General features: G+C 39.0%; 1 protein-coding gene across 3 annotated transcripts in view; it reads left to right on the top strand.

The window, feature by feature from the left end:
- Window positions 1–21176, top strand: part of LOC145342021 (Golgi apparatus protein 1-like) — a 118403-nt gene that overhangs the window by 35660 nt on the left and 61567 nt on the right. For all 3 annotated transcript variants that reach the window (XM_080187160.1, XM_080187159.1, XM_080187158.1), the window contains exons 2-4: window positions 16868–16900; window positions 18688–18774; window positions 19854–20069. In XM_080187160.1, the coding sequence (XP_080043286.1) occupies window positions 16868–16900; window positions 18688–18774; window positions 19854–20069 (336 nt within the window). The remainder of the gene's footprint in view (window positions 1–16867; window positions 16901–18687; window positions 18775–19853; window positions 20070–21176) is intronic.

The raw sequence follows: 21176 nt of genomic DNA, 5'->3' as shown, positions 1-21176 counted from the left end.
GTGCCCTGTTCTCTCCCCTTGATTATTGGGGTTGTCTGCTTGCATTACGCAGATTGTCTTGGAATCTAGGGAATTTTGGAAAATCAAAACCAATGCATCCGTTATCCCTGACCGCTCTTTTTTAAACCTTTGGTTGCAGGTTTCCATGTTAAGGAGACTTGTTGAACTTTGGTTGCACTCGTTTCTCCAGTACTTTTTGTTTTAAATTTGAATCCTTAAACTCCTCATTTTCGCCCAGTTGTTAGTTCCCCACTACTTTTGGGAAATTTTGTGCTGCCCTGTGAAGCTAATTACAAAGAATTTGCTCAATATTTCTGTCATTCCTTTACTCACTATTATTTATCCTGTATCTGCCTCTAAACAAATACAAGTTTAGAACACAACATATGAAATCAAAGCAGGAGTAAGTAGGTCACCAGGCCTGTCCTGCCATTCAAGACGACTATGATCTGTGCTGGTTTCAACTCCTTTTCTGCGCCATTTCCCAGAGCCCTCTATTTCTCAATCTGTTGAATATTTATCCACCTTGACTTGAAATGATCCAGCTCCACTACCTTCTGGGGCAGAGAATTCCTGACACTTCATCACCCTCAGAGAAGAAATATCTACTCAGCTCAGTTTTAAATGATTGGCCCATTATCTTGTACCTGTGACCTCTCGTTGGAGCTCCCCCCGAGTGAAAACATCTCACCATTCACCTTGTCAAACTCCCTCAGGGTCTTGTATGTTTGAATAAAGTCACCCCCTCACTCTTCTTAACTCCAAGGCATGCAGGCCCAAGTTATTTAACCTCCCTTGATGGGACAACCCTCTCATCTCAGGAATTAACCTGGTGAATCTCCTGGGGGGAGAGGGGGATTGGTGGTGTTGAGATGGTGGCGCGGGCTCGTTGGGCCGAAGGGCCTGTTGTTCTTTACCTCCAATGGATCCACACTCTTTGTAGCCACTTCCATTAAAACCTAGTGTGCAGTTCATTGGATCCTGGCAACTTGTCTGCCTTTACCCATTTGAGTTCCTCTAATACTCTGTCCCTTGTAATTGGGATTTTTATAAGTTCTATCCATGGTATTCAAAATCAGACATCTGATATCCTGGGGATATTTGCAATGTCTTCCACCGTGAAGACATTTTTGCGAAAATTTTTGCAAAAAAATTATTTAGCATATCCGCCATTTCTTGTTTGCTATTAACAATTCACCAAGCTCATTCAATGAAGGTCCCATATCTACCTTGGCCACTGGCTTCCTATTTATAAAGCCATAGAAACTCTTACTGTTTGTTTTAATGCTTCAATCAAGTTTTCTTTCAAAATTCATTTTCTCCCTTATGAGCTTTTTAATCTTTTGTTGCTGGATTCTAAAACTTCCCACTCATCTGGTCTACCACTATTCCATGCCATTTTGTCTATTCTGCTTTTCTATTTAACATTATCCTTGACCTCCCTTTTTGTTAACATGGATTTTGCCTCTTTCTCATGTAATCTCCTTTTTTGATTGGGATAAACTTCTGATGAGCATTATAGACTAATTGCTTGAGTATCTGCAATTGCTCATCCACTGACTTGTATCTTGTTTACCAGTTCATCTTGGGCAACTCCTCCCTCATGTCATTGTAATCGCCTTTATTTAAGTTAAAAGCACTGGTTAAGGACCTATGGCATTCACCCTTAAACTGTGTCTGTAATTTTATCATATTGTGGTTACTACACCCTTAGGGGATCCATGCCATAAGATCCCTTATTAATTCTCCTTCATTACACAAAACCAAATCTGAAATAGCCTGATTCCAGGTAGGTTCTCCAACACAGTGCTGTAAAAAGTGATCACTGATGCATTTCACAAATTATTATTCTTCTGTGCTACCCTTGCTGGTTTGGTTTGTCCAATCAATATGCAGATTAAAATCGCCCATGATAATTGCAGTTTCCTTCAAACTTTCCCTTACTACTCCCACCCATGCCTTCCATCCCCTGCTATTCATGCTTTCAACCCAAACCAATTCTAGATCACTTTCCACTGCCTTTATATCATGACAACACTGCTCTGAAGCATTCCTTGATTAACAATGCTATCCTACCTCCCTTCCCCTTTTGACTGTTCTTTAGGAACGTTCGTACCCAGCCCTGTTCACACTGCAACCACGTTTCTGTAGTAGCTGATATATATGTTGCAGTCCGTCCTATCAACTCATCTAGTTGCAAATGCTTTGTGTGTTCAGGTGAAAACCATTTAGCTTTGATTTTTTTTAGTTGTTTTCAACTCAATTTGCTTTGCATATTTTTGTTTACATTTTCTATCCTGGCCTGTCTCACTATGACAATATTATAATCCTTTTCCTCTGTGCTATCTTTAAATGTCTTTGTTAATAATGGTAGGACCACTTTTCCAGTGAGGATTTTATCCCTTATGGGGATGTGTAATGGTTGTGAATTATGAAGTATTACTATAAATATTTGCCATTATCCACCACCACCACTTTTTAATCTAGATTCCCAATCCATTTTGCCAATACTCCCCATATAACCACATAGTTTGTTTTTTTCACATTAAAACACTAGTTTCAGCATCAACTAAATTGCTCTCTAACTCAATATAAAATTCTGTCATGTTCACTCTCCTCCAGAAGGTTGTTAATGGACATGGTCTCATTGTAGGATGTCAAATCTAAAGTTGCCTGTTCCCTAACTGGTTCCTTGACACACTGATCTAGGAAACCATTTTAAATGTATTCCATGAGTTCATCCTCTGCACTATTACTCAAATTTTGTTTGCCACAACTATATGATGATTAAAGTCCTCCATGATTTCTGTATTCTTGTTAAATGTACCTCTAATTTCCTGATGTATGCTTTGCCCGACATGATAACTGCTGTTCGGGAGTCTATCAAGTACTCCTATGGTTGTTTTTAGCCCCTTGTTTCTTTCCTCTACCCAAAAGAATGCTCCGTCCTGATTTTCTGAACCAAAATCCTTTTTCAATACAGTCTTTATCTCATCCTTTACTACTCCTTTTCCATTTTATTTCTCAACTAAAAATGAAGGAACCTGGAACGTTTAAATTCCCAGTCTGGCTACTGAAACTACATCACCATAGTGGCTATTAGATCAAGTCCATTAATTTCTATCTGAGCTATTAATTTGTGTATTGTTGCAATTGTTCTGCAAATTCAAATGGTGTTTTTAGCTTTATTTTTTCTATTTCCTACCATTTCCATAGTCACCAATGCCCCATTACTTTTGCTGAACTCTCGGTCCCTTCCCGACCCTGCTTATTTTTACTATCAAAATAAATGGTGTAATTTTAAAAGGGGAGTTGGGTGCATGTACACAAATGTTTGAAGGTGGCAGGACAAGTTGTGAAGCCTTGGAAGAGAAAAGCATACAGAATTCATGACTTTACTAATAGAGTCGAAGTACGGAAACTAAGCAGTTTCACTGCAATAGTATGCCTATTTTGTTCATTGTCACGTGTATTAGTGTACAGTGAAAAGTGTTTCTTGCATGCTAAACAAACAAAGCACACTGCATATAAGAAGGAAAGGAGAGAGTGCAGAATGTAGTGTTACATTCGTAGGTAGACTGAGGAGAAAGATCAGCTTAATAGGAGATAGGTCTATTCAGAAGTCTAATGGCCATAAGGAAGAAGCTGTTTCTTGAGTTGGTTGGTACATATTGTCAGACTTTTGTATCTTTTTCCTGATAGAAGAAGTTAGAGAGAATGTCCTGGGTGTGCAGGGTCCTTGATTATGCTAGCTGCTTTTCCGAGGCAACGAAAAGTACAGACTGAGTCAACGATGGGAGGCTGGTTTGCATGATCGACTTGGCTTCTTCATTCACAATCCTTTGCAGTTTTTGACGGTCTCAGACAGAGCAGGAACCACACCAAGCTGTGATGCAACCAGAAAGAATGCTTTCCATGATGCAACTGTAAAAGTTGTTGAGTCGTAGTGGACATGCCAAATTTTCTTAGCCTTCTGAGAAAGTAGGGGTGTTGGTGGGCTTCTTAGAAGGACAAATTTAAGGTAAATGTCAAAAGTACCAGAGGAACCTGGAAACATGTGGTGTATTTTTATTTTATTGTGTAGAATGTGCTGCCTAAAATGACAAAGAAGATTCAACAATAGCTGATGAAAGGAAATTGGATAGATATTTGAAGGGACAACATTTGCAGGGCTATAGGGAATGAACGAGGGAATAATTGTGCGAACAACCGAAGAATTAGCCAGGCATTGTGGGTCAAATAAACTGTCTTCTATGACGTAACATTTCATTTTGGAGATTGGTCAAATGAAAACTATTATTTAGTCCATAATCTACTGACTTCAGTGGAGTGATAAGAGCTTATGCGAGTAAATTTAAGATTTCAAGTCCATTCCGCAATTGCCCTTTTTTCCACAAACTTCTGCACTGTCCACTTGGCCTATTCAGCATTCATGAACACTGAATTTTAGTTGTTTGTAAATTTATGTATTCAGTTCATGGAATATGTCACAACACTTGAGATTCTGAATTCCTCTTTGATGTTTACAGGTGGCAGTTGGTGCTTAGAGTATTGGAGCCATGAGTATTCTATGAAACAAAACTGATGTAGTTGAAAATGTCAACGCAGATATTGAGGCAATAACCAGAGTAGAAAAACAGTACAATCAATGTGAGTTCAAATGTTTAGAATCATTATAGCACCTAGCACATATGTATTATTGCAAGTTGAGACAGCATCTATGGCTGCTGCAGTGGTTCATCAATGTTAACATTTGCAGACCGATTTGCTAGAGCAAAAATCCCTGGCAGGCCACCCACTGATTCATAGAATCCTTGTAGTGCAGAAGGAGGTCATTCAGCCCAACTCTGAGTATCTTATCTGTCCCTGTAACCCCACAAATTTACCATGCTCACCCTCTAACCTGTACATCTTGGGATTCTAAGGGGCAATTTAGCATGGCCAATCAACCTAATACAGTATGAGCCTCATTTGCTCTTATCCTGTGCAGCAGCACATGCCACAGGTTTTGCACACCAAATCAACCCACTGACCAATCCAAAAAGGGCAAGCCAACAAAAACTGAGTGGTATTGATTGTCACTCATGGTTATGGCAAATCGTGCTGCAAGCACATGAATCAGTTTGGTTCTGTGACATCATGCTGGCCTGTTCTCTTGTCTGGCCTCAAGCCTATGGCATTATACATCAGTGACTTGCATTTTGGACCAGCCTGTGGACCACCTGAAGTACTTTGCAGGCTATGGGATTGCACTTGAGAAACACTGCTGTAGATTGTGCAAATGATTGCTGCTCATGTTTGGAAACCTGACTTTGTTGAGCTGGCAGCCTTATTCCAGGGCCTTAACATACCATCTAAAATGTGATCCCAGAATCCTCAAGGTTGAAAGCAGTGGCTGGTTTGCTAAACCTAAAAATGTTCCTGAGGGAACTGCAGTAAATAAAGGTATATGAAGGGCAAAATAGGGGAAAGTCAGTTTGGTTTCATCAAGGGGAGGTCATGCCTGACAAAGCTGTTAGAATTCTTTGAGGAGATAATGAGCAGGTTAGACAAAGGAAAGGCAGTGAAGTTATCTGTTTGGATCTCCAGGAGGCCTTTGACAAGGTGCCGCACAGGAGGCTGCTGAACAAGATAAGAACATAAGAACATAAGAAATAGGAGCAGGAGTAGGCCATCTGGCCCTTCGAGCCTGCCCCGCCATTCAATAAGATCATGGCTGATCTGTCGTGGCTCAGTTCCACTTTCCCGCCCTCTCCCCATAACCCTTAATCCCCTCTCTTATCAAAAACCCATCAACCCGCTTCTTAAAAATATTTAGCGAGGCAGCCTCCACCACTTCAACGGGCAGAGAATTCCAGAGATTCACCACCCTTTGAGTGAAGAAGTTCCTCCTCAACTCCGTTCTGAACCGCCCCCCCTTTATCTTGAGGCTGTGCCCCCTAGTCCTACTGTCTTTTTTGAGCGGGAAGAGTCTTTCCACCTCTATCCTATCCATCCCATTCATCATCTTATACGTCTCAATGAGATCTCCCCTCATTCTTCTAAACTCTAACGAGTACAAGCCTAGTTTATTCAGCCTCTCCTCATAGCTCAACCCCCTCAACTCCGGTATCAGCCTAGTAAACCTCCTCTGCACTCCCTCCAAGGCCAAAATATCCTTGCGCAGGTGCGGCGCCCAAAACTGCACACAGTACTCCAGTTGCGGCCTCACCAATGCCCTATACAGCTGCAGCAAGACCTCCCTACTTTTATATTCAATCCCCCTCGCTATGAAGGCCAGCATCCCATTCGCCTTCCTGACCACCTGCTGCACCTGCAGGCTGGGTTTTTGCGACTCATGCACAAGGACCCCGAGGTCCCTCTGCACCGTCGCCTGCTGCAGTTTTTCGCCCCGTAAGTAATAGTCCTTCCTACCATTCTTCCTACCAAAGTGGACCACCTCACACTTGCCAACATTAAATTCCATTTGCCATTTCCTGGCCCATTCGCCCAGCCTATCTAGATCCTTCTGCAGACTCTCCACACCCTCCGCACAATTTGCCTTTCCCCCAATCTTGGTGTCATCAGCAAATTTCGACACCCTACACTCGGTAAGAGCCCATGATGTTAGAGACAAGGTAGTAACATGGATCAAAAATTGGCTGACTGGCAGAAGATAGGGAGTAGGGATAGAAGGTCCTTTTCAGGATGGCAGCCAGTGACTAGTGGAGTTCGGCAGGGGTCAATGTTGGATCCACAACTTTTAACTTTATACGTGAGTGAACTAGATGAAGGAACTGAGGGTATTCTGACTAAGTTTGCAGATGAATCAAAGATAGATGGAGGGACAGGGTGGCTTCAGAAGGACTTGGATAGATCAAAAGGGTGAACAAAGAAGTGGAAGATGGAATCAAGTAGATAAGGTTGTTAAGAAGGCATACGGTGTCTTGGCGTTTATTGGTAGGGGGATTGAATTTAGGAGTCGCAGCGTCATGTTGCAACTGTACACAACTCTGGTGCAGCCGCACTTGGAGTATTGTGTGCAGTTCTGGTCCCCACATTATAGGAAGGATGTGGAGGCTTTGGAGAGGGTGCAGAGGAGGTTTACCAGGATGTTGCCTGGTATGGAGGGGAGGTCCTATGAGGAGAGACTGAGGGATTTGGGGTTGTTTTCGCTAGAAAGAAGGCGGTTAAGAGGGGATCTTATTGAAACATATAAGATGATTAGAGGTTTAGATAGGGTGGATAGTGATAGCCTTTTTCCTCGGATGGAGAAAGCTAGCACGAGGGGGTATGGCTTTAAATTAAGGGGGGGTAGTTATAGGACGGATGTCAGGGGTAGGTTCTTTACCCAGAGGGTGGTGAGGGATTGGAATGCCCTGCCTGTTGCAGTTGTAAATGCGCCTAGTTTGGGGGCGTTTAAGAGATCCGTGGATAGGTTTATGGATGAAAAGGGATTGGTTTAGGTTAGAGGGTCATTGTTTTTTAACTGGTTGGCGCAACATCGTGGGCCGAAGGGCCTGTTCTGTGCTGTAATGTTCTATGTTCTATTTTGGGAAAGTGCAAGGTTATGCATTTGAGTAGGAAGAATAGAGACATTGACTATTTTCTAAATGGGGAGAAAATTCTGAAATCGGAAGCACAAAGGGACTTGGGAGTCCTGGTTCAGGATTCTCTTGAGGTCAACTTGCAGGTTGAATTGGGAATTAGGAAGGCAAATGCAATCTTAGCAATCATTTCAAGAGGACTGGAATACAAAAGCAATGATGTACTGCTGAGGCTCTGGTTAGACCACATTTGGAATATTGTGAGCAGTTTTGGGCCCCATACCTAAGGAAGGATGTGCTGGCCTTGGAGAGGGTCCAGAGGAGCTTCACAAGAATGATCCTAGGAATGAAAACCTTAATGTATGAGGACCTTTGAGGACTCTGGGTCTGTACTCAATTGTGTTTAGATCAGTGGGTGGAGTGGGGGGATCTCATGGAAACTTGTAGAATACTGAAAGGCCTGGATAGAGTGGACATGGGGAAGATTTTTCCATTAGTAGGTGAGACTAGGATCAGTGGGCACAGTCTCAGAATAAATAAATAAATATAACCAAGATGAGGAGGAATTCCTTTAGCCAGAAGATGGTGAATCTATGGAACTCATTGTCACAGTAGGCTGTGGAGGCCAAGTCATTGAGTATATTTAAGACAGACAGGTTCTTGATAGATAAAAGGATCAAAGATTATGGGGAGAAGACAGGAGAATTGGGTTGAGAAACTTATCAGCCATGATTGAATGGCAGAGCAGACTTGATGGACTGAATTACCTACTTATCTGATGATCTACAGGCTCAGTTTACTTAAGTAACTGTTCTCAATGTGAGCTGACTTCCCGTTGTAATCAAGCTCCCCTAAAGTCAAATATACTTAATAGTGATGCAGTTTTGAACTTTTTTAAAAGAAGGCTGTGTCCGCGATTCAAATTGTTCTTCGGTTTTATTGGCTAAATTCAGATTGTAAAATGCTTTAATAGATTGTTATAAAAACAAACTATTCGTTTATTCCAGTTTAAATATGGAAGTAATGAACAATTGTGGTTACGGTTCATTTGCAGTGGTACATTGATTGTATATTTGCAAGCAGTTTTTCTTTTTTCCTATTTTGACCTGTCTGTTTTACTCAACCTGGAAAATATTGATTACTTGCTGAGATGAGGGTCAATGAATACCCTTCAGCTCCATTCCTGAGTTGGCATTATATTGAGCCTTGGTGATAACTAGTAGGTTTCTGATTCGTATGACTCATAGTACTTGCCTTAACTGAGATACTGAAGGTCGCAGTTGGATTTTTTTTCAGAAAAGCTATTTATTTTGCAAATGAAATACAGTTTCTCTTCCCCCCCCCCATAACCGTTGAAGTCATATTCCAAGGCATATTCTCATTTCTGTTCATTTGGCTGTTGGTTAGTGTGTGACAATTTACCTGTGGTGCCAGGCTCTAAATTGCACCCTGGTTTTTCAAATTGGAGCTCCAGTGTGCTAATGTTGGCCTGTAGGACGAAGTCATGCAATGCTAATCTTACTGTAACGGTTTTAACTCTTTTCCTACCTTTCCAAAGGAGTTGATCTCAGTATTCAATATGGGCCCTCCTCCAGAATAGCTTTGAAATTACCTTGTGTCTTGTCACAGAACCATTTTGAATAAGATGGCATCACACTTCAATCAAAAAAATCTAGGACTTGTCTGTGAATTGACTTGTAGGATATTGCAATACCTAGCATGCAGCACAGACTCGATTAATGTTTCTTTTTGACAGTTGGGTTTAAGACTCATTTGAGCCAATTAAGTAAGTGACTGTTTCAATTGTTAAATGAATTTACATTATTTTCCTATTTTTGGAATGTGAAAATGCCTATTGTAAATCAAAAGATGGAAGGTTGAATGTACAATATTTTACACTAATGCTTGGTTGCATAATAAACTTATCATTGCTTCACTGAAAGCTGGATCATCTCCCATCTATACTGGCACACAGGACAGTGAAAAGGTGTGTAGTTTCTGACACATTAGGAAGACCAAATAAATCAGTAATTCATCCATAAATTAACACGACATTGTATAGCTTAGTGTAATTTGCAGGATTTAGACATAATATTTATGTTGTGTGTTGTTTGTTTGCTGCTTTGAAACTACATTATTGATTATAAAGTTTGTGATGGCTTTTTGAGACTTGTGCATCAAGGCAATGGGTTTCATTGCATTTCATTTACGTATCAAGTTTCAGTTTGGTTTCTGCCTACACAGTGACGTAGGTAAAAATAAAACTACTTTATCCTTTAAAAATGAACTCCATCACCAGTGTATTTCGGAAATGGAGTTTTAAAAAAAATTTATAACTGCAACACCATACAAGGATGGTTTGACTGTACCTCCATGGAATTGCCAAAGCTTGCACATTTTGTTTTAAAAAGCTGTCAGCTCCATGTGAAACTGATGGCCAAAGAATGGGTAAATAGAAAGAATTAACTGAGGAGGATATTTATGGATCAGAGAAGCAAAATGTTGCGAACGTTGGAAATCTGAACTAATACTTAAAATGCTGAAAATGCTCAGCAAGTCAAACTGTATCTCCAAAGAGAATTGATGTTTCAGGTCAGTGACCTTCTTATTACAGCTGAAAGGTCAGATTGGAAAGCATTCTTTGAAAAGGTAATTGACCTGAAATATTAACTGTTTTTCTCTCTATAGATGCTGCCAGACCTGCTGAATATTTCCACCATTTATTTAATTGATACAAAATCGACTGATTATTAGATCTATTCACTCTGTTTGCCTTGCCTATCAAGGTTTCCAGAGATAGCCTTGGGATGAGGAAGAATTGCATACATGCCCATTTTATTTGGGCAGAGTAGCATATTGTCAATTGGAATGCTTTCTGGAATGGTTAGATTGTAATAGGGCCTTGTTTGACATGTGAAGAGACTATAAACTGTCATGGGATTAAAAAAGATTTCCACTGCAAGATGGTTAAATAATTTGATTTTAATTGTGATATTAGCCTGTTTACAGGACAACATAATTGAACTGGATGCAAGTTGCTCCAATAATGGAGGAAGCAGCGACATGTAAAGTGCAAATTTAATTTGTGTCTCTTTGCTTGTTGTCATTTCTGAAAGGTGTTAGTTCTTTGGATGTGATGCAAGTTCTTTACACGTTTGAAGTGATGAAATTGAGTTTGGACTGATTTTTCTCCGTTATTGTGAAGGACTCCTAAGTTCAATGGCCTGCATTTTTAACTGACTTTTCTATGACTTTTTTGCACTGGAACCTGCAGTACAGTAATGAAATTCCATTTCAGCATGGTGCCCTCGAAAGGATCTGGGACCTGTAAACAAGGCAAGCAACTTTGTTTATCCTTAACCAATCAGACTGAATAACTCTTAATGAACTGTGTCAAGTTCAAACCAGGAAGGTTAATTTATAATAGTAATTCACATAGAGAAGTACAGAGGGAAAGGAAAGGGGCATTAAGAGAAATCAGATGTATAATATTTACAAAATCAAGTCACTAACAATTAAAATCTGAAGTGATGAGAAGAGAGGTTTGAGTGAATTGAGAGACTTTTGCAATAGACTGGACAAATTGTAACTTTTTTCTAGTGACTTTAGTTATATCTCATGGATAAGTACAATAACTTGATATTATTTCATATGTTTCAACACTGTCTCTGTAAAATGCAGTATAGCGCAGCTTCTGGAGGAGCAGGGCAATGGACTGCAACTCTGCTGCATTGAACTACATGTCTAAGTTCTCTAGAAGTTGCTGTCCAATTTACTCTAAACGTTGAGAGTCAATGCCCCTCACTTTTTCTTAACCCCTTTTTGGTCTTTGTTTTTCTGACTCAATTCAGAAAGGTTTAGTGAGGTATGTTTTGATAGAGGTAGGGTAAAATGAGATATGAAAAAGAGGCACATGCCCACAATGTAGCACAGTCCCAACCAGTAGATAAGTTTTCAGTAATCTTGTGATACGGGTAGGGAAAAATAAAATGGCATGCCTTCTATATCATAGCCAAACAGAGAATCTGAGTTAATTAATTAATATTGCATAGAAAAACAGAATTTACAGGACTGTAATGGTAATTTGATCTAATTAGTCTATGCTGGTATTTGCATTTCACACAAGTTTTTCTCTATATGTTAAGACTTGCTTCAAAGTATTAATATCTGTTTCAAACATTCTATGCTGTAGCACATTCTCATCCATGTGTAAAGGATTGCTTTTCAAAATTCTATATTAAATCTCTTAATGGATATCTTCTACCTCTTGTTCTGGACTCGCCCAAAGGAAAGCGTTTCTCTTTTTTTCTTCGCTGTTAACTCTTCTGGGGCTTCAAAAACATCATGCTCTCTAGCTTACTGTTTTGGAATTTCACGTTGATCCGATGCTTCAACTTTTTTTTTTGACATCTTTATCTCAATATTAAAACTGATTTCCATCTTGAAAATTAAGGAAACGATGAACTGGTAACACTGGTAAGCACTTAAGGATAATTGAAAATCATGAAACTGACATTCTTGGGGAAATGTGAACTGTTCCATTGGGATGAGCTCCACAATAAATACATTGCGAGGAATAGATAGTTTAAAAAAATTAAAGCTTATTTATCAGGATGCACAAAGTATTTGTGATAAGATAAATTAGTGGCACAGGTAAAGGCAAATAATTTGGATGTAATTGCCATTACTGTGTCATGGCTATGAGATGATCAAGTATGGGCAATAGGTATTCCAGGGTACATAATATTTCTGAAAGACAGAATGGCAAATAGAAAAGGGTAGTCTTGATAATAAAGACTGGCTTCCAGACATTAGTGAGAAAGAATGTGACTTCAGATGATTAAGTAGAATCAATATGGTTGGAAATTAGGAATGACAAGAGTCAGCAAAACCAATGGACGTGGTTTATACCCCTCCCCCTCCCAAAAAGTAATTATGACACTAAACAGAGCCTTCAGTAAGAAATTGGAGCCTGCAACAAAGGAGACATCATAATTGTGGGGCAGTTAAATCATCTTAGACTGGGACAGTCAAACTGGCAAGAGTGGATGGAGAAGATGAGTTTGTAGAATGCTTTTGTGACCGTTTATTGCAGCAATGCATTGTGGGAATAACGCTATCGTAAATCCTGTAATGAAGCAGGGTTAATTAATAATATTTAGTGACAGATCCACTGGGAAATAGTGATCATAATACCATTGAATTCTTTGTTAAGTTTGAAGTTGACATGCTCCCATTGGAGGCAAAAATCTTAACTTAAAATAAAGCCAGTTACAAAGTTATAAGGGGAGAACTGATTAAAGTTAATTGGGTAAATGGAGGTGAATGAATAGTGGGAAACATTTAAAACAATTCAAAATCTTCAACAAAAATACATTCCATTTAAAAAAAACAAAAACTCATTAAGACCCACTCATGGTTTATCCAGAATGTTAAGGATAGTATTAGATTAAAAGAGGCTTACTGTGTTGCAAGAACCAGTAACAAGTCTAAGGATTGAGAGTGTTTTAGAAACCAGCTAAGAGCCGCCAAAAAGTTGATGAGGGGGTAAAATAGAACATGTATGCAAATCAGCAAGAAATATAGTGAGACAGATGGCATGTTTAGCTTCTATTACAAGGGAATTAGAGTACGAGTGTAAACAAGCCTCTCCACAATTACGTAGAGTACCCTGTGAGGCTTTGGTCTCCACAGTTAAGAAAAGATATATGTAAATCAGACATTAGTGAGAAAGAATGTGACTTCAGATGATGATGATTAAGTACAATCAATATGGTTGGAAATTAGGAGTGACAAGAGTCAGCAAAACCAGTGGAGGTGGTTTATACCCCTCCCCCCTCCCAGAAAGTAATTATGACACTAAACAGAGCCTTCAGTAAGAAATTGGAGCCTGCAACAAAGGAAACATCATAATTGTGGGGCAGTTAAATCATCTTAGACTGGGACAGCGAGGATTCACAAAATTGATTCCTGGGATGGGGGGTTTGTCCTACAATTAAATTGTCCAGAGTAAACTGAGTTTGTATTCTCTGGCATTTAAAAGAATGAGAGTTCATCTCATTGAAACCTATAAAATTTTGAAGGGGCTTGATAGGGTGGATGTTAAAAGATTGTTTGTTTCTTTTGGTTGAGAAATCTTAAACATAGGGACAGAGTCTGAGTAAGGGGTCAGTCATCTTGGACAGAAATGAGAAATTATTCACTCGAGGGTTATGAACCTTCGGAATTCTCTAATCGAAAGGGTTGTGGGTGCTCCATCGCTGAATACATTCAAGGCTTGGATAGGTGGATTTTAGGTGTCTTCAGGAATGAAGGGATATGGGGAGTGGGCATAAAAATAGAATTGAAGCCAACATAATCTGTGATCATATTGAATGTTGGGGCAGGCTTGACAGGCCCTAATGTCTACTCCCATTGCTTGTGTCCTTGAATTCTGGGGTGAGTTTAGCTGTTCAAGGCAACTAAGCTGCACAGAACTGCAAATATGCGTAACTGAAGTTGAATAGATTGCCAACACTGCCTGTTTTGACAACGTACTGATGAAGCATATATATTGTATATGTATATATTCTGAGAAGTAGTTGATGCCTTTATTAAAGGAGAAAGTAAAATAATTAGTTGGAAAAGGAAGGCAAGTCTTTGGTTATATTGAGACAGAGGGAAAATTGCTATTTCAAGGGTCGTTCTTTAAGAAAGATCTGTGAGGTAGGTTTATATTTCATGTAACCTTTAAAGTGCTGTTTTTATTTTGAGTTGCATCACCTGTGCTGCTCAAGGCCATGCTATTCTTCGAATTCAAGTCTGTATTATCGGCTGGATTTGCTGTTAGTTGCATTTCCAGTACCTCATTTGAGAATGGTCCGTGTTTTGCTGTATTCTTACAACAGTGGTTGCATTCATTCACTAGGCCTATATGCTATTGATTGTATTGAGCACATGACATCAATCCAGATGAATCAAACACAGGGACAGAGTCTGAGTAAGGGGTCAGTCTTCTTGGACAGAAATGAGAAATTATTCACTCGAGGGTTATGAACCTTCGGAATTCTCTAATCAAAAGGGTTGTGGGTGCTCCATCGCTGAATACATTCAAGGCTTGGATAGGTGGATTTTAGGTGTCTTCAGGAATGAAGGGATATGGGGAGTGGGCATAAAAATAGAATTGAAGCCAACATAATCTGTGATCATATTGAATGTTGAAGCCAACATAATCTGTGATCATATTGAAACTTGGTTCTATTCATTAGGTTTATGTGCTCTTCAGTGCATGTTAGATCAATTTTTAATAGATTAGTGAATTATTTCCATACTTATTGCTGATTAAAAATCATCATAGCATTCTGAGTATTATGGTATGTGTATAATGGGTCTGCAACTAACATGTGACAGTGAATCAATTGATAAGCTGTTTTCTACTTTCCATTGTATCTTGCGTTTATTGTTGCGTAACAATACAATTGTAACAGACTAATATAATTGAGCATGGTGGATATCTTTGTACAGCTAAATAAAGAATACTTAATTCTGAGTTATCTTCTAGTCCGGTTATCCATTCTGGTGAAACAGCATGGTTTTAGCATTTTCTGACCTAAAAGCCAGCCATTGGTTCACCTTAACCACTTACCTGCTTAAGTAACAGTTCAACCTGAAGCTTCTAGGAATGGAAAACTTGTAAATGGAATGCGAAGAACCCTGGTTTCAATCTGACACTGAATAATCCAGCATTATGGTAATCTCTGGCGTAATAGACTGTAGGCTGACACCATGATTCGATAAACTGGAAAATCTTTTGCACAGTAAAACAATTGTACCTATCAATGGAACCTATTTCTTCTGTATCCTCCTCCCCTATCCCTTTTCTGTATTGCCCTCATGACCTTCAGATGCATACCTGTCTTCCCACCTTGGGATGAAAGTATAAACAGATGAACTGATTAAATCAATGACTAGTTATATTTATTGGGTTTTAAAAGTTAACGTATGATAGATTAATGTTTTCTTATAGGCAGTAATTTGTTGCTAATTAAATGTGATGAGTGACCTCAGCATTTCTGAAGTATTATGGCTTTCGGTGACACTATATGCAAGTGTTTGACACCATGTATAATGGGACAGCACACCTCTTTAATATGTCACTGCCCTTTGTGGACTCCGTTTCATTATTGTAATAACATTTGATGGAAGCTTTTATGATTTGAAATGACTGTCAACAACATTAAAACAAATTGACGTGGTCAGCAACACTGCTTTTTAAACAGTAAGGCTATGATATCTGGTGACAAATCTTTAGCGCCAAGAACTTGTCTTGTTTATTAGTAGAAGTAGCTGTACAGTTAGAGTTATGCTGTTGACTTTCTCCTCATTCTTGCTCTTGAGGCATGTTTCTCTTACTATGTAATTCTAGTTCAACTTGCTTGTGTGGTCAACCGATCCTATTAGAGGATTGATAGTGCTTGTGTCCCAGAAGCTGACTAAATATTCCAAATCTGACCCGGAGGGTGTATATCAGAGAAGGTGGAGTTTTGGTTATCTTGCTGAATTGTGGAAACAGCTGTTCACTTAAATTTGCTGACGTATTGCTTTTGCTTGCTATGTTTAACAAGGGCAATTCCATAAAACTATTGCAATTTGCATCTGCATGGAACCATGGCTGGAGCAATAACAGCAGGAAATTCTTTGCAGGCATTTGTATTTACAAAGTCAAATGCTGGATATCTGAATTGTGATTATAGATGAAATAAAGTTCCTCAAACTTGGTACTCATTCTTTTTACTAAACCCGCAGACCAGAAGGTTCTGCTTACAGGTGACATTTAATTTAAAAGCTGGAAGACACCCATAAGTAAATACTTCCCAAGGCTCTTTTTTTGTGTTATGCATTTAACACTGTAGTGTCCTATGAGTTGCCACCCTTCTCAAAGACTCCAACCTAAAAGAAAAATCCTCCTTTCATGTAAACCAGAGGTCTGCAGTAGTCAGGTTGAATTTCTCAATTACAGTGAATTAATTCCTGTTGCCAGTTCTCTGCTTCCATGTGGAGGAGATTGCTAAGGTTGTGGCCAAGACTTGTGAATAACAGCTATAAGATGTAAATATTCTGATCTGGATGCAGCTGGCAGCCTGGGTACAAATTGTGCTCAGAATTGCATTGGTTTTGAGAAGTTTTTTAAATCAAGTTTATCGTGGTAATTCATGTTTGTTACTGAATGTAAAATCTGCACGATCTGTCTTGATTGGACATTTTAAAACATGATTTGATTTTTCAAAAACGCATTGAAAACGCATTCACAACTCCTTGATAAGTTCAGTGGTAAGACTGATGGTTTCTATCTTCTTTCACAGGTCGATGATGAGATTTCCTCTGACTGCAATCATGTGAGTAAACCAAATCTTCAGACCTTTGCTGTTACATGTATTGAAGCATCTTTCAGATTCTGTTGATTTAAGGTTTCTACATTTTTGGCTTTGTCATTTTAACTGCTTAATCTTTCTTATTGGAAGGTAGTATCGGGAGCCATGGTGAATAAATATAGCTGTTATTCATCATAGTAATTTAAGTTTATGTCCAACCATTTGCTCAGTTGCTTAAAGCAGTTTACAGCTGAGCCACCCAGACCAGTAAATTCCAGGTTCATTTCATAATCTGCCATGTAAGATGATCTGAGCCAGTGGGAGGGTGCAGTTAGACCTGGTACCTGGCTACTAGAAAAGGAAGGGCAGGTAACAGTCCCACTCCCAGACATTATACTAAGGGACACCTGTTTTAGGTGATACTTGTCAACAGGGTTGTGTTTTGTCATGATGCTGTACATTGACTTTATAGGTTCATAGATGATAAGCATTCCCTTGTTTAACATGGACAACAACCTGGTAAGATTTCAGATATTGATTGGGGTCTGCAGAAATGATCTGGATGAGACTTTGGAAGATAACAGACCTAATGCACCATACAATTATGCAGTGATGCCTTCATGTGAGGAAGGAAAAATTGATGGCAAGAAAAATACTCATTTGATATTTTGGTTACATAGTTTTGTGAATTGGAAAGTACATCAGTTGAAGTTTGGATTTTCATTAAATATTCTTTAAAACTATGAGCACCATTACACATTGCTGGATCAGCTTTTTTTTTGTGGGGGGAGGGGTGGAGAAAAAGTAACACTTCCTCTTACCCCCATGTGACCTGCTCATGCCTCTGTCTATCTTAGAGTAAATGAATAAGAGAATGTGGAAATGAGAAATTCCTTCATTTTTGCATTGTTAAGGGGAGGCGGTGGTGTAATGGTATTATCATTGGACTAGTAATCAGAGACCATTGGTTCTACTCTTGGGACCTGGAATGTAGTGGTAGTCACCAATGTAGTGGTATTATCACTGGTGTATTGTCACTTGTGTTGTGGTATTGTCACTTGTGTAGTGGTATTGTCACTTGTGTAGTGGTATTGTCACTTGTGTAGTGGTATTGTCACTGGTGCAGTGGTACTGTCATCCCACTATGAGTGATGTAATTTGAATTGAATAAATATCTGGAATTAAAAATCTAATGACCATGAAACTATTATCCATTGTCACCTGATCTGTACATGTACAGTAATGTGGTTAACACTTAAATACTCTGAAATGCCCTGGCAAGCCACTCAGTTCAAGGATATTTTGAGATGGGCAATAAATGCTCATCTTGCCAGTGATGCCCACATCCTGTAAATTAATTTACAACACAAGTACTATGGTACTCACCCAAGAGACAGTTTTGTGTCCATTTCCTTGAAAAGCTTCTGTTTATTGCCAATTTAGACAAATTCTCATACCTGCTTTGATAGTACGCGCAATTAGTTATAATGAGAATTGAGAGTTTGATAATTGTGTCCCTGGAGTGTCTAAGTGTCTGGCAGTGAGCTGTGTGATACAAGTCAGTTGAGTGTGGGTACCTGGTTTTGGAATCGACGATGAGAGTTCGTGTCCTTGAGTAAATTATTTGCTTCCTGTTTGAGATACTGATCTCGATGTTAATGTTTTCTGTTGATATTAGATAAATGCTATCACAAGATTTGTTTTTAAGAAAGGCACACGTACCATAAGATGATATAAGACAGATTTTTATAGCAGTGCTTTTAATGAAGTGATTTATCATATATCCCCATTTAATTCAATCTGTCTTTCAGCTGTTGTGGAACTACAAGTTTAACCTGACTACAGACCCTAAATTTGAAGCTGCAGCAGGGGAAGTTTGCAAGACCACCTTAAGTGAAGTAAGTGAAGTGCATGAATCTAAAATAGTCAATCTCTGCACCACAAAACACTATTGATCAAAACTAAAATAATGCTCTTAAATTGGACATGATGATATTTTGATTTTTTTTGTGTGAAAGCACTTTGTATCCCAGCTTTCATCATTAACTCTTAATCTGGCACTCAGCGAGTTCCTTCTGTGGATTCAAATGCATTTTCAGGATTTTACTAGCTGCTGTGTTGAGTTGGGTTTGCAGTATTCTTTCAAATTGGCTAAATTTAGTTTCATGGAACTAACTTGCGCAAGGGATTTTGTTGATCTAACTTTAGGAAGCAGGCTGTCTAAATCCTACTTCATACTTTTCTGCAGATTTTCTTTTCCTTTCAATTCAACAGGAAGCCAAAGATTTGATCTCTAACCTGACTGCTCTGAGTTTGTTTCTTGGCCAGTTGAACTGTTGATCAAACATAATCGTTCCCCAAGTGAATGATGTCCTTCCAACTTGTTGGAATATCATGAGGAACTACATTGTTCAGTTGAAATGTTGCATGGGAAACAGCATTCTGGACAGGTGCTTCTTGCAGATTGAATCTGTGATCCTTGAAGCAGGGTGTGTTTTGTGGATTTAATTCCTTTTGAGCTGAATTTTGCTTAACAAATCAAGAAATATGAAATAATATATGCAAATGCTATAAAGCAAATAGTCAACAACCTTGAAAGTGACATAAGCACTGTTTCGAGTCTCGGGACCCAGTCCTCGCATGTCAACCTATGTCTGGCACCATTTTGAAGACTGGTGGCTGAACCCATTGCCAGTACCAAACCAGTGAGTTGTCTAGAGAAAAGGAACCTTGTTCCCTCTATCTGCTTTAATACACCTCCTACTAAGAATACTTAAATGACAGTGTGGCTTGCATATTCAGGAACCTTTGGTGGGCTTTCATTTGCTGGTACAATTCCACTAGCCTGGTCCTGTCTGAGAAAAGCTGCAGTTAAGCTTTGGACCTTTCAAGAAATAGAAATAAAAATATTTGCTAAATAGCATAACAATCTTTGTAGATGTGTGTTCCTTTATAATATCTCCTTTCTGTTCTGTAGGTGAAAGAGTGTGCTGATCAGGAGCCAGGGAAAGGTTATGTCATTTCCTGCTTGATTGAACACCGTGCAAACATTACTGAATACCAGTGCCGCCAATTCATAACCAAAATGACAGCCATAATTTTCAGTGATTACCAGCTCATCTGTGGTTTCATGGACAGTTGCAAGAATGACATCAACCAGCTCAAATGTGGCAGCATTCGACCTGGCGAGAAGGTACTGTGCTGCGGTATTGACTGTTTGCAGGTTGGGGTTGTGTTATTCCTCCTCTTGCGACTTGATTTTCAATTTTGCTTTAACACTCTTGTGAAGTGTCTTGGGACATTTTACTATGTTAAAAAATTATAAAATTATCAACAGTTGTTTTTGTGAATTACAAATGTTACTGTGTTTTATAAAATAAATGCTTTTCATGGGCAATCTGCTTAATATTCATTAAAGCTAGTTTTCAGATGCAGATTCACTTTTTAAACATATGATTTGTTGCCAATGGACTGTAAGTATGTGGAAATTGGATACTTTGCAAGAGCGGCTGTAGAATTAGACTAAGAATGAAACTATGTGGCAAATACTTAATCTATTGCTGGCTGATGCCAATGCAGAGCTTTGTATTTAGAATCATTTTCCCTCATGAGGGATGCTTTAATGCCAAAAATATAACCTGAAAAAAAAAACAATTTAAAGCTAGTGCCAATACTACTCCTTTTCCCGACTTTACTAGCTGTTCAAAATCATGAATGCTGACCGAGTGCATTTTGCTTTGTAAGCATTAAAAAATGTAACTCTACATATTCTATCAGCGTGTCGAAAAGATGCTGCAATCTGACCTGTATTGAATACTCGTCTTTGTGTCACAATGCAATTCCTTCAGGCCTTTCACAGGCTAGCATTTGGGAGCAATTTTTCCCCTTTAATTGCCTTTAATTTGCTTTTCAAAATGTGGTTGTTTTGCACCTTCCTATCTAAGTGCCCTGATTATACCCAGTTAAAAGAGCAGTGAAACTTTTCCATCGGGAAAATACAGCTGCGTTATGAAACTCCATGCATTAATTGGGGAGGTACCCTTTGAAACTACAGCTCCTCAGCAATAGACGCAAACCTAATTATAGCCCATTAGAGTGGCTGATGAACTGAAAATGGTTTTAATTGCTTGCTCTAATGTCTAATCTAATTCTTACTGTGCAACATCAAGGCTGGTGCATAAGGCTGTCCCCTTAATATATGAACTTGTAATCAGTAACTTGGTACTGAGTAAATAGCCCCTTGTAGGTATGATGGAGATGAAATGTGACTTCAGTGGCGACAGTATATCTGAAAACTGAT

The sequence above is a fragment of the Carcharhinus amblyrhynchos genome, chromosome 4 (genome assembly GCF_965287045.1).
Source record: "Carcharhinus amblyrhynchos chromosome 4, sCarAmb.v2.hapA, whole genome shotgun sequence".
Taxonomy (NCBI): Eukaryota; Metazoa; Chordata; class Chondrichthyes; order Carcharhiniformes; family Carcharhinidae; genus Carcharhinus; species Carcharhinus amblyrhynchos.
Note: the sequence above shows the minus strand (reverse complement) of the source record. Positions and strands in the feature narration are given on the sequence as shown.